Source organism: Cynocephalus volans, chromosome 1 (genome assembly GCF_027409185.1).
Source record: "Cynocephalus volans isolate mCynVol1 chromosome 1, mCynVol1.pri, whole genome shotgun sequence".
NCBI classification, from domain to species: Eukaryota; Metazoa; Chordata; class Mammalia; order Dermoptera; family Cynocephalidae; genus Cynocephalus; species Cynocephalus volans.
The window spans coordinates 41,198,341-41,212,190 of record NC_084460.1 but is presented as its reverse complement, the minus strand read 5'-3'; the positions used below and the strand labels follow the sequence as shown (position 1 = coordinate 41,212,190).

Below are 13,850 nucleotides of genomic sequence, written 5' to 3'. Positions count from 1 at the left end.
CACGCTCAGCCAGTGAGTAAACCGGCCATCCCTATATGGGATCCGAACACGGGACCTTGGTGTTATCAACACCACACTCTCCCGAGTGAGCCACGGGCTAGCCCATTCAGTTCCAATTTAGATGTCATCATGGCTGGGAAACATTCCCTGACTTCAACCACAACACGTAGAATCACACACACATGCACACACACACACACATTATGCTACAATAAAGGATCACACACTGCACACTCTCCAAGTGTGATTCCACCCCCACCAGCCACAGAGTTGGACTCTTGTAACTGAGTTGGACTCTCTGAGAATGGAGCCTGGAGTCTGAGCAATCTCCAAGGGTGCTCTTATGTGCTCTAAAGTTTGAGGACCACTGAGAGGTCCTTGAGGAGAGGAACATTGTCCAATTCATTTCTCTATCCCTAGTGCCCCAACAGGGCCTGGGCCCATGTAGGGGCTCAATACATGTTTGATGAATGAATAAATGGGTTGGCCATATTTTTGGGTGCAAAATAGAAATAACAGTAGGAAGGATTGAATATGTTAATATTTATGAAGTGCCTAGAACACTATCTGGCACACAGTAAGCATTCTAACCGTTGAATACATACATACATATATACATACATTTGTGCATACACACAAAAATAAAATTTCCCCGGAAAGGTTTGAGAATCCAAGTTTATTAGAAACATCCCAACAAAAAAAGGAAGGTGGGAAGAAAGGGCCCAGCCTACCTCCACTCCTCCCTGTCCTCCAGAACAGACCACCAGTTTGTATCCAGCAAACTGGCTGCTTCCCCATCAGGGATGGTCCCTGTGGGAACCTGCACTGAACTGCTAAAGCAGGATGGGAGCCCTAGTCCTCAGGGCACTGTAGGAGGTCATAGCTCACATAGCCCACTTGATCCACCTGGATCACCTCATTCTCGAAACTCACACGCCAGAAGAAACGGCCCTGGCAGAAGTAGGCTTTCTCTGCGGGGGGAAAGGCAAACATGAGAAGGGTGATTCCAACCCTCCTACATACACGTAGAGAAACGGGAGCAAGATCTTTACAATCATTCCTCCTTCCCTTTCTAGATCTTTCTAAGGTTTTCACATGACATCTCCATCTCCCCCCACCTGCCTGTGAGATGCTGGAGGGCAGACCTCAATTCTCAAAGCAGTGGCAACGAGCCTGCACACAGTATGTGCTCTGTACACATTTTGTGAATGAATGAATGAATGAATGACCTATCTTAATGATCAGAACAATTCATTCTACAAATCCATTCAATGAACAGATCCATTCATTCATTCAACATGTATTTATTGAGTACCTACTATGTGTTCTATTCAAGGCACTGGGGATACAGAAGAAAAATGCAGGCATGATCTCAACTCTTTTAGTACTTACACTCTAGTGGGGCAAAATAAATGACATTGGTTTTAAAAATGTAGAAAGCTATGGAGGACATAAAAACAAGGAAATAGATAATGAAGGTCAGAGAAGGCCTCTCTGAAATGATAGCCTTACCACTGAGACCTGAAGGATGAGAGAGAGGCAGCCTGGTGACAATCTGGGGTAAAAGCCTTCCAGACAGAGGAAACTGCTAGCTCAAAGGCCCTAAGCTAGGAGTGACCTTGATCTCTTCAAGAGCAGCCAGTGTGGGTGGAGCACAGTAAATGACAGTAGTAGCAGGAAGAGATGAGGACACAGAGGATGGGGGAGGGTGGTTGAGTCAGATCATGTTAGTTTCTTTCATCTTGAAATGGGTTGGAGTCACCCCCAAGACGATTGCCCTCCACTCCCATTCCCTTCCTAATTAAAGGTATTGGATAATCAGTATGGCTGGGACTGGGGTGTTTGGAAAGGAGATGGAAAAAACTGACAGATTCAAAAAGAATTGGGGAGCACAGTCAACAAACTTTGTCAACTGTCTGGACGTCAGCAGTCAAAAAAAGAAAGCAAGTGTAACTCCAGCTATCACCCCCATTTTACAGATAGGGAAATTGTGGCTCAGAGAATACCACAGAGCCATGAGTTATCTCATCTCTCACTGTATTCCAAGAGGCAGCACAGTGGCTGGCATATTATAGGTACATGATAATTATCGTTTAATAAAGGAATGCACCCCCATATAAACAACCTGTGTCCTGTACTGGAGGGGAAAGATCTACCAGCCAGGGAGGCAAGAAATCTGGGTCCCAGTCCTGAGTGTGCCCCTGACTTCCTGTATGAGGTGGGAAAGGTCACTCCCTCTTCAGGGATCTTATCTGGGCTGGGGCATTTGCCTCAATCTCCAAGGGCTTTTTTTTTTTTTCTGTCAGAATTTGGCCAATCACTAAGGCAGGGCAGCCTAACGTGTTAGATTTCTCATGAAAGGACACTCCACTGCCTGAGTCCGCGGCCCTCACCTCGGTACTGGAAGATGTCGTGCGTGTTTAAGGGCACGCCGGGGAACATCTGGTCCACGGTGCTCTCGCTCCCGGGATCTACTGTCTGCGTCTTCACGTCGAACCTGCAGGAAGGAGGCCAGGAGACAGCTGCTGAGCCCGCCCGCGGGCGGGCGGATGGCGCCCGGGCTCCCCCTGCCGGCGGCCGTGATGGCTCTCACCTCCAGAATTGCTCCCCGCTGAACAGCAGCACCTTAGCCCCGCCGTGTGGAAGGGCCCCGGTGACTTGGGCCACATTCGAACCCAGGCCCAGCTTGTCCAGACGCCTTGGGCCCAGCACTGATGTGCCTGTGTACACCCACACTTGGCGTCCTGCAGGGGAGAAGGGTCACGTCGGTCTGGGGGCTCACTGGGGGCACGCATTCTTCTTGAATGTCAGCAGGGAGAACCCAGCGAGGCCTTTCCTAGCCCGGCGTGCCCCAGGGGCAGAGCCGTTGGGTACAGTCGTGCAAGGGCGTGGTGAGGAGGGAGACTGAAACTCAGCCCCTGACAAATACGCTACATTGCATCTGCCAGGAGGGGACGCCCTTTTCTAATATGCACAAGACGCTTCAAGGGTTAGCCTTGGTCTCCTTCCTCCCTGGCTGGTGGGGATAAAGGGGGCGGCGTCGGGAGAGAGGAGAAAACTAACCAGAGAAGAAGAAAATCTTCTTGGTGAGCGGCTCCTCAAAGGCAGAGTCCAGCTTGGGGGGCAGCGCGGGCCACATGTCAGCAATAAGGAAGGGACCCTGGGGCCGGCGACCTCTACTCTCAGAGAGTCGCCAGTATCTCCTGAGAACGTGAAAAGGGAAAGGCGGGACACTGAGCCTTGAACCGAGGGCCAGCGGGTGGAGAGGAACAGGCAGGTCCCTCCTCCAAGCCCCCTCCCTCTTCCACACATCTCTGCCCTCTCACCCATCCTTAAAGAAATGCAGACGGTTCCCTATCTCTGCAATGGCATCGAAGATGTTCACGTTGCAAGCATCATCCGCTGGATCCAAAGGCCCTGTAGGGGCCACAGAAGGGCCAGCAGTGGGGGGACCTGTGGGACCAGCTGAGGGGGGACCTGTGGGACCGGCTGTGGGGCGCTCTGAGGGGCGGACGGTGGGGGGTCCAGTGGGACAGACCGTCGCAGGAGCCGTGGGCTGCGGTTCAGTTGTGGTGGTGGTGGTGGTTGGAGGCCGTGGGTCAGGTTCAGGGCCAGGACCTAAAAGGAGACAAGGAATGAAACACTTCCTGTTACCACATATCCCTGTGCCCGGGGAACATCTGCCCCCCAAAGCCTATCAATAAGCCCCCCTCTGGCACACACTCTCCTCGCTTTAGATGTTGGAGCCTGCCTTCCCTCAACCACCCGCAGGCTGCTTTCTTTCATACACTAGCCTTTCATTCAAGCCATAGTTATCCAATCCCTAGGCCCTATGGACATGAGACAGGCAGGAACCCCCCTCCAGACCCCAGGGGGAGAGAAGTGGTTTTGTGGGTCTTTTTCTAAGTGCTGTCCATGTGCCAAACTTAGTGCTGAGAGCTTTGTAAACTCACATTATTAGCTCGTTTGATCTTCAAAGAAACACTATGAAGTAGATTCTTTAATATCCCCATCTTTTTGTTTGTTTTTGGTGACTGGCCCGGAATGGGGTCTGAACCCATGACCTTGGTGTGATAAGTCTGTGCTCTAACCAACTGAGCTAACCGGCCAGCCCAATATCTCCATCTTTTAAAATGAGGATCTAATACTAACGAAATGACAAGTAATTTCAAGAATTACTTGATAACAAGAATTTCAAGCACTCGTATGGTGCTTACTACACACCAGGTATCATTCTAACTCATTTAAACCTCTCAACGAGAGGCAGGAACTATCATTAAGTCCACTTTGCAGATGAGGAAATTGAGGGGTGAACTGACATATCAAAGTAACCTAGCTATGAAGTGGCTGGTCGGGCCTTTGAACCCATGTGTATCTCTCTCTAGAGTCTGGGTTCCTTTTTACCATCTCCAAGCACTGACCCGGCAGCGATGGGACCCAGCTAGCTCTACCCCAGATAGATGTTGCGGTCTCAACTCCCCCACCCCACCCCCGCCTCACCGCACCCCCATTCTCCCGTACTATGGTACAGCCTCGCCCTTCCGTTTTCTCCTTCCATCCCTGTCTCACAGCCTCACCGTAGAGATGCTGGATGCCCTTCACGTCGTCCTCATGCAGAGGGGGTTCCTCGGTGAAGCGGTACATGGGATACATGAGCGCCTCTGGCACGGACGTGTGATCTAAGCCCAGCGCGTGGCCGAACTCGTGCGCTGCCACAAGGAACAGGCTGTATCCTGGAGGGAAGAGGGATCCTGCGACGTGAGCGCTGGGCCAAGCCCCCAGCCCTGGCCACCCCACCACAACCACTGCCCAGGCCGCAGTCCGAGCCACAGAGCCTCGGAACCCCGCCCACCTTGGTCCGGGCAGAAGCCCCACTTTCTGTCGCTGTCGAAGTTCGAGGTGGTGGCGCACCACAGGCGCCCATCTGTGCGCCCATCGCTGGTACAGGTCGAGTACTTCTTGCCCAGGAAGACGAAGGGGAAGACGCACAGCTCCCCCGCCGAATTGCCCCCGGTTACAGTGGAGTCGGCTGGAGAGACCCAAGACCTTGGGTGAGCCCAGTGGGTGGGTCCAATAAGGAGACAAACCAGGAGCTAGAGAATCTTGTTGTCCTATTTTTAAAGCCTAGGGGGCGCTGTGGAGCACGGCTGAGAGGAGGCAAGACTAGTGGGCGGGGCGTGGGACACGATACCAGGGAAGAGGCAGCAAGCGGGGCGCAAAAGGCCCAGCCTTGGTGGATGGGGCGGGGGCAATAGGAAGTTAGGGGAGGAGATGTGGAGTCGGTGGGCGGAGTCACGGCTGTACTGTGAACCAATGAACAGTGGAGAGACAAACTGATGGAAGAGCCGCGTTCTGGGGGCCAATGCGGGACGAGGGGCGGGGCTGATGCCGTAGGCGGGGCGGAGGTACCTCGGGTCGGGCAAAAGCCGTAGCGTTTGTCCTGGTCGTAGTCGGCGGTGGTGGCGCACCAACGGTAGCCATCGGAGCGACCGTCGGTAGTGCAGGCGGAATAGGAGCGGCCCTCGAAGATGAACGGAAACTTGCAGGGCTTGCCGTCCCCATTGCCGTCCTGGGTGTAGAGACCTGGGAAGGCCCACTTTGTTACCCCCAAGTGCGACCCATTCTTTGACCCACAGCTCATCCCCTCTCCTCATTTCACAGATGAGGAAACTGAGCCCAGAGACCGGGAGAGTGACTTGCAGCAATAGCGGCAGAGCTAGGATTAGAACCCAGGGTTCTGGACCCTCAAGGGTGGTGGGCGCCCCCACCTCTCGCCTCGACCCCACACTCACTCTCGCTGGGGCAGAAGCCGAACCGGCGGTCAGCTTCATAGTTGGCGGTGGTGCTGCACCAGAGCATGCCATCGGAGCGGCCGTCCGTGGTGCAGGCGGAGTAGGAGCGGCCCTCGAAGGTGAAGGGGAAGTGGCAGGGGGCGCCATCTGCGTTTCCAAAGTAGGTCGGAACCACTGCGGGAAGAGAAGGGCTGGAGTCAGGATGTTTGGTGATGGGTGTGAGAAGAGAAGGGAATCGGGGACCCGGGCGGCTCAGGATCTCACCGACTCCCTTGCCCAGCGACCACAACTCATCATCGTCGAAGTGTGCGTCTCCCTGAATGCCGGGGCCAGGAGGAAAGGCGTGGGCCAGGAGCCCGTCCTTCCCGTCGAAGGGATACCCGTCTCCGTGCTCTGAAGAGGCAGGTGGAGAGGAGTTAGCCGAGTACTGTAGCGCAAATTGTCCGCTGCCAGAGGACGCCGGCTGTCATTCGGCTGAACTTCCTCCTGCGCGCAGCTCTCCAAGCCTCGCGCCCTGACGCTGTGCCCTGTCCTCCTGGCAGACGGGGGCCCCGAATGGGCAATCGGCGGCCAGGGCTACGAGCACAGGCAAGAGAAAGCGGGGGCCACGGCCCCCTCGCACTCTCCGAAGGCCTTCCCTCCCCTGTCTCCGTCCAGGACTCCTAGCTTTCCCCCTCTCGCATTCTCACCCGCTACACCAAACTGTATGACGATGTCGGCGGGCTGGCCGTATACGCGAGTGAAGGTGAGAGGCGTCACTGCGCTCCACAGCGCGAAGGCCCGGGCAAAGGCGTCGTCGATCACGTCGCGCGGCAAGTCCTCCGAGTAGTTTTGGATCCTGCAGGGGAAACGCAGGAGGAAAGAGGTCAGAAGTGCCTGAGAGGGGCAGCAGCGACACCCCCTGTCTCAGAGACTTCAGCTTACGCAATGCTTCCTGCGGTCCACGCTTTCATCTATAAAGCGCTTTCAGACACATTTTTTTTTCTGTCTGGACCCTCACAACGGCCCCAACAGGAGGATTTGAATAGCAAGCCCATTTCCCCGAAGGGTAAACAAAGGCTCAGGGGTGGAGCCACCTGCCCCAGGCTGTACATTAGGTAGTGAAACCCGGGACCGTCTAAGACAGGACATGGTCACCTCCGGCACGCACGCCGGTACTGGCCGCCTCTCCCCACCGCGCCCGCTTCCGCGAGGCCCGGGCGCTCACCAGTACGTGATGTTGTGGTGGTGCCACTTGAGGTCTCCCTCGAAGGTTTGGAAGTTGCCCAGGTCTGGGACACCGCAGCGCGGGGTACGCATTGCCTGCAGGGTGGCGCTGTCCAGCTCACCGGTCTCGGGCAGAGACAGGCGCTTCTGGAGAAGCAGCAGCGCGGGACGCAAAGATAGCTTCTCCCCTTGCATCTCAGCCGCACGAGTGTAACCATAGCGGTAGAGGTATTCCTGTGGATGGAGAGGCAGAGATATCCTGTAGCCCTGGACCCTTTTCTCTGCCCTATTGGGCTAGGGGTCTATCCCTCCAGAGCTCAGGGACTGGCAATAAGGCATTAAACCTAGAGTGCCATTAAACCTAGAACACCAGTGCTTTCTGTCCACCCAAGAATCTCCTCTACTGTAGACATTCTCAGCTCCTTTCTGGATGCCTCTGACCCATGACTACCCCAAGGCCCCCTAGTACTCCTGTTCACTCCCGGCTCTTGCCCACCCCAGCATCCTCCAATGTCCCCCCACCCTGCACCACTTCCTGTTGTCCTCCTAGGAAGCCCCCATTGCCCATTCCTGGCCATCATTACCAGAGCCTCTGCAGGATCCCCCCCCCCCTTGACACCTCCATTCTCCAGATGTGCTCATCACCTAAAGCGTCTCCTCTGAGGCCCCATGCCCTCTCTGAGACACTCAACACTTTCCTAGCCAGCTCTCCCCAACCCTAGACTGAGGTGTCTGCCTACCTCAGCCAGCTGCCTGTCGGTGATATTGGTTCTCAGGTCTCTGGGGAAGACCACAACGGTGGGTTGGTGCCATCGGGGGGCAGCACAGCAGCTGCCCAGCACCAGGAGTGCCAGGACCAGGGGCTGCCAGGGGATCATGGTGAGGGTAGCAGTGTCTGACTGCAGTTGCCCTTGTGGGGGCTTTAAGGAGGCACTACTAACTGAATCAGTGACCCCGCCCCTCCCTGCCAGGCGGGTGCTGACTCAGGGGAAGGGGTGTGTGTGTGTATGTGTGTGTGTGTGTGTGTGTGTGTGTGTGTGTGTGTGTGTGTGTGTGTGTGTTTTGAGCAGCCCCAGCATGAGAAGGCAAAGAAAGGGCTTACACCACCTCCTCCTCTCCACCCTGCCCACAGTCCTCCCTGCCAAGTCAGGCAGGACCCCAGACCCACAGGAAACCACAGGCCCTCAGGGGAGGGGTTGGGTTTTGCAAACTGCAGAGCTTGTGGGAACTATATGAAAGGGAGGGAGGGGGGATAAGGCTGGAGGACCACCGCCCCCCAGCCCTCAATCTGAAGGCCTCAGCTGTCAGCCAAGGGAAAGGGATGGGAGACTCCCTGAGACCTCTTTCTGTATCTAGTGATCCCCCGGCTCATCCTTGTCCTTCTGTGACATTCCCTCCCTCGTCAGAGTCCCCCTCCTTGAGCCCTTCCCCACACTCCAGCTCTGTCCTCTTTCCTCCTCCTGGAAAGCGTTCCTTGACTCAGCTTCCTCTCCCTGCTCCATCTGGGGGTGGAAGGAGTGGGCCCTGCTGGGCAGGAATTGGGGAATTCCACGGGGGGGGGGGCAACCCCTGTCTTTAACAGGCTCAATCTTCAGGGTAGTAGAGGGGAGAGTTTGTGGCATCAGGAAACCAACAGATTTGGCTTTACCGTCTTCCTTCAGGGCCTCAGGCAAATGTCCTCACCACCATGAATTTGTTTCAGAGTGAAAAAATGGCCCTTCATCCCTAAATTGATGTGAGGATAAAATGAGATCAAACACATAAAATGCTTAGTATAGTGTATGTTAGCCCTTAGTAGATGACAGTGATTGCTTTTAATTATCAAGGCTAAGACCATGATTTTGACCTGGAATCAGGAGAGTGGGGTCTTGGGCTCTAAGCTTCTGTGTGACCTGTAGTAAATGCCTTCCCCTTTCTGGTCTTTGGATTCTTCAACTGCAAATTATGGTGGAGTGGGGGGAAGAAGGGGATGAATTCTAGGAGACCTTTCAGTTCTCCAGCCCTGTTCTATCCAGCTAAAGTTTCAGCCCCAGTTATCACCTCTAACGCCAGTAACCAGCAGCCTTCCTCCTCCCTTCTTCCCAGACAGCCATTGTGGGGCAGGGTCTGTATATGCCTTCTTCAATACCTTATTTGGGAAGAACAATGATAACAATCTAACAGGCTGCATTTAAAGCACCTACTACCTGCCAAGCACTTTATATACTTATCTAATAAATGAATTTGTGAGATGGAGACAATTAACTTCTTTTAAAGGAAGACTGAAATTCTAAAGTTCATTAATTAATGAGCATCTGCTTTGAAGTCACTCAGTCCTGGATTTCAGTCCCAGCTCCACCATTTCCCAGCTATGTGACCTTAGGTAAGTCACTTCACCTCTGAGCCATAATAATAATGCATTTTTTTGAGATTTGCTGTGTCAAGTACTGTAATAAGACCTTTATGAGCCTCTTATTTTATCCTCACCATCTGTGATGTAGGTTTAATGAGTACCCCCTCCCATTTTCAGACGTGTGACCTGAGGCTCAGAGCAGTTAAAAAACTTGCCTGTGATCACACGGCAAATTAATACAAAGAACCAGGATTCAAGCCTAGTGTTATCTGGGTCTAAAGCTTTTCATCTCTCTTGCCATTTACAAGGAACTGAGACCAGGTTGTGGAGCAGAGCAGGGAGATGGGATGGGAGGGGTCTTAGAACCTGGACCCTTCTTTTCTGATCCCCTGCTACTCACTGAAGATTAAGATAGGAAACTCATGCCTTTGGGGAATCAGAGGCTAGGATAGGGAACTGGGGGAACTCTATTCCAGACTTGGGAGCATGGGGTCATAGAGCAATAGGATTTTAGAGACAGAAACAAAGAGACCCTCCAAGTGGTCTTCATCTGGCAGCAGACATGGGCTTTAGGAGAGCCCATGAACCACCCCTGACTTGCCATCACTTGTACAAAATATTTCATATCTATGTATGTACATCACATTCTCAAGCAGCACTATTGACATCTGGGGTCAGATAATTTTTTGTTTTGAGGGGCTGTCCCACGCACTGTAGGATGTTTAGCAGCATCCCTGACTTCTACCTACTAGATGCCAGTAGCTCCTCCCCCTGCCTATTGTGACAACCAGAAATGTTGCCAAACATTGACAAATGTTCTCTGGGAGAGTGGGAAGGGCAGAGTTACCCTAGCTGAGAACCACTGGTCTATGTTGATTTTTCTATGTAAAGGGAAAACTGTTATCAGATACTCAAACCATTGATGATGATCCTCAAACCTTCAAATTTACTTAGCAAACACTGCATTTTTATGAGCCAAGTATTGTGCCAAGAATTGGGAATACAATAGTGACCAAGATAGCCTCTATCCCCTTGCTTATGGAGCTGAGAGTTCAGTAGGGGAGAAATTGAATGAGTAATTAATTTCCAGAGAGACAAACATCACAAAAGGGAGGTGTACTTATCTACTCCATTTACCCCCATCATGCAGATGAGGAACTGAGGCCCAGAGCAGTCACAGAGCAAGCTAGGGACAGAGTTGTGGGGCAACAAGGAGTGATGGCTATGAGCCTGCACTCTGGAGCCAGGCTACCTAAGTTCAAATCTCAGCTCTGCCACTGACTTGCTCTGTGACCTGAGCAACTGACATAATCTATCATCACCTCAGTTTCCCCATCTGTAAAATGGGGGCAATAATAGTGCTTCTCTCTTAGGGTTGTTGCAAGGACCAAAGAGTTAACAGATACAAAGTGCCTGGCACATGGTAATAAGTGCTTGCTGTTACTCTAATTATGATTTTCCTCAGGACAGCTGGCTGTTTTTACCAACTGGGGAGAAGGGTGAGAGCACCCAGCCAGGAACCCCAGGGTTTGATTCCTGGAGTCAATCCAAGCAAGAACTCCTTTCCTCACCTCCCCCCCACCCCAACTTCCTCCTTTAGTCCCCTGGCTCCCCTACCCCCATGAAAGGGAACTTGGGGAGAACTTGGCTTTCAACACAGCAATGGCAGGAAGTGGTTCTGGTTACCACATCCCCTTCCCCACTTCCCCCAACCCCTCCTTCCAATACCACAGCTGAGTTTAGCCAAGGCCCCAGGAGAGGAGGCAGAAAGCAGGATATAACCCCAGGTATCTCCCCAACAACCCTGACTGGAGTCTTAGCTTAGACTCTAAGCCCCTCACTCAGGTAGTGGCCCCATCAGGATGGGGAGAGGGCTGACCCTGGGGCCCTGAGTCACCAGCTGGATGACACAGCCCTGCAGGCCACAATTAGTAACTCCTGGCCCCCAGGCCAGGGTCAGCCTCACGAGATGAGGAATCTCTCCCCCTATCTAAGACAGGGAAACTCCAAGCCTGTTTCTCCCAAATCTGCCAGAAAGGGGAGGGGCAGCCAGGCCCAAGAGGCCCTGGCAGGATGTGGGGGAGACACTTGTGTCTGGGATGAAGCAGATAGGTGTGTATACTGTAAGACATTGCCCCAGGGGAGAGCATCACTCAATACCCACCACCCACACACAAACACACCTACCATCCCTAGCCCCTGGGTGGTGGAAATTCCCATGCTGACTCTAATAATACGAAGTCATGCCTCCCACTTATCTGTTTTGAGCACCTTCCATAGGGAGGGCATACAGTATAAACTTTGGAATCAGACCTCCTGGGTTCAAATTCCAGGTCCTACCACTTACTGGCTGTGTGATTTTAGGCAAATCACTTTACCTCTCTATGCCTCCATTTCCTCATGTATAAAATGGGGGAAGGAACAGTCCTCACTTTAAAGGGTAGTGGGGATTAAATGAGATTACGCATTGCAAGTTTTTAGCACAATGCCTGGCATATAGAAGGTATGCAAAAAAGAAAAAGAAGCGTTAGCTGTTATGGTTCCATTACTCTAGTGCTCTCACCTCAGTTTTACAAATTAGCAGTCATGATCCCATTTTCCTGGTGAAGAAACTGTGAGGCTCAGGGACTTGCCCAAATCCACACACCAAGCAAGGGGTAGGCCTGGGACTCAACTCAGATCTGACACCAGCACTTGGACCTTCCTACCACAGATTCTGCATGTGTCCCCAGATACTTCAGTCTGCAGTAATTCTCATCAGTGCATGTAGGGACACTTGATAGTTCATCCAGTGCTGTCGTGTACCTTATCACATCTGATTTGCACCATATGGTGGGTCCTCTTAACATCATATTTGAAACTGAGGTTCCTGAACACTTTGGCATTTGTAGGAGGCAGAGACTGTGAATGATTTTCAAGGTGACAGACCCAAGGCCCAGAGAAGTACAATAAGTTGCTCACTGCCACACAGCTGGTGAGTGACAAAGCTCCTGCCTAGGCCTTCTGACTCCAAATCCCGTGCTAAGATCAGGGCTCTGGCAAAAAGGAAGTCTCTGGGGGAAGCAGTCTGGGGCAGGGAGAGGTGGTTGCTCAGAAACCAAGCTGGTGGGGTTAAGCTTAGAAATCAGCAGAGGGAACAGATGTGGGGTATTTGGCTGGGCTCTGTAGAAAAAAACAGAAAAGGTGGGGGGATAGAAAAGGAGACTAAAGGAGTAAAGTAGCTGGAAGGAGCAGAGAATAGCCAAGTGGAGTTTCCTTTAAGGTGGAAGGTTCTTGTCTACAAGAAGGGATGGGGCTGTGGAGGGAGAGATGTGGCAATGGAGGGGGAGAGAGGGTGGGCCTGAGACCAGTTCCTTTGGCATTGGATTGCCCACTGGCAGGTAAGAATATGCTTGGGATTCCAGCAAAGCAGGTGCAGTCCCAAAATATACATTTAAAAGGCTGTTTTTTTTTTTTTTTTTTTAAGATGACCGGTAAGGGGATCTTAACCCTTGACTTGGTGTTGTGAGCACCACGCTCACCCAGTGAGCGAACCGGCCATCCGTATATGGGATCCGAACCCGGGGCCTTGGTGTTATTAGCACCGCACTCTCCCGAGTGAGCCACGGGCCGGCCCAAAAGGCTGTTTTTGATATTTGAAAAAATCCTCAAAATGAAGTCAGCATGGGTAAAATCAGCTTTCTGTTGGACTTCCTTATATAGTCATTTCAGGATTTAGTGGTGTTGTTTTACTTCTGATGACATATGGGGAAGGGCACCATGTTTTCAGTGACCACAGCCACTAAAGGTCTAAATCTAATCCTGTTCACAATGGGGAGGGGCTGGGATGAGGCCTTAGTCCTCAGGAAACCCAGTGGTGGCTCAGCCCTTGCTGATCAAATGAATGGGGAATGGAGCAGGAGGGAGAAGTCCACACAGCTCACAAGGCAACTGCAACATATTTTGCCCCCTTTACAAGCCAGGGTTGAGCCCCTCCTCTTGGCCCAGCACACTTTCTCATATATCTTCCAGTTCAGTGGTTTTCAAAGTGTAGTGCCAGAACCAGAAGCATCAGCAGCACCTGGGAACTTGTTAGGAATGCAAAGCCTTGCCTGTCTCCACCCCAGAACCACTGAATCAACAACTCTGGGATGGTGACAGGCAATCTTTGTTTTAGTCAGCCTGGCAAGTGATTCTGATGCATCTCAAGTTTGAGAGACCTCTGCTTTAGTGCAGCTTCATTCCTACACTGAGACCCCATTTTCTACTCCATTTCCAGATGAGGAAACTGAGGCTCAGAGAGATGAAGCCACTTGCCCAAAGTCACGAAGCCAGTACAAAAATCAGGTGGGGTATCTAGGCCTTTCTGACTACAAAGCTGATGCTCCTCACCACAATATTATAGTTGGGGGTGACATTCAAATATTTAACAACCAGGGCCTCTGACCAATCAGAACTGATTCAGTCTGGGGTTGGGGTGGAACACTGGGTTCAAAGTGCTAGGAACACTGGGTTCAAAACAGCACTTGTTACAAATAGGT

General features: G+C 52.2%; 1 protein-coding gene across 1 annotated transcript; it reads right to left on the bottom strand.

Moving 5' to 3' along the window:
* Positions 1 to 852: 852 nt before the first annotated feature.
* Positions 853 to 7,876, bottom strand: MMP9 (matrix metallopeptidase 9). The gene is made up of 13 exons (XM_063112085.1): positions 7,739 to 7,876; positions 7,000 to 7,232; positions 6,482 to 6,630; positions 6,057 to 6,185; positions 5,793 to 5,966; positions 5,410 to 5,583; positions 4,853 to 5,029; positions 4,578 to 4,733; positions 3,327 to 3,618; positions 3,064 to 3,203; positions 2,594 to 2,744; positions 2,394 to 2,497; positions 853 to 971 (listed from the first exon to the last, which is right to left on the bottom strand). Exons 1-13 carry the CDS (start codon positions 7,874 to 7,876, stop codon positions 853 to 855), a joined length of 2,136 nt encoding a protein of 711 aa, XP_062968155.1.
* Positions 7,877 to 13,850: the final 5,974 nt, after the last annotated feature.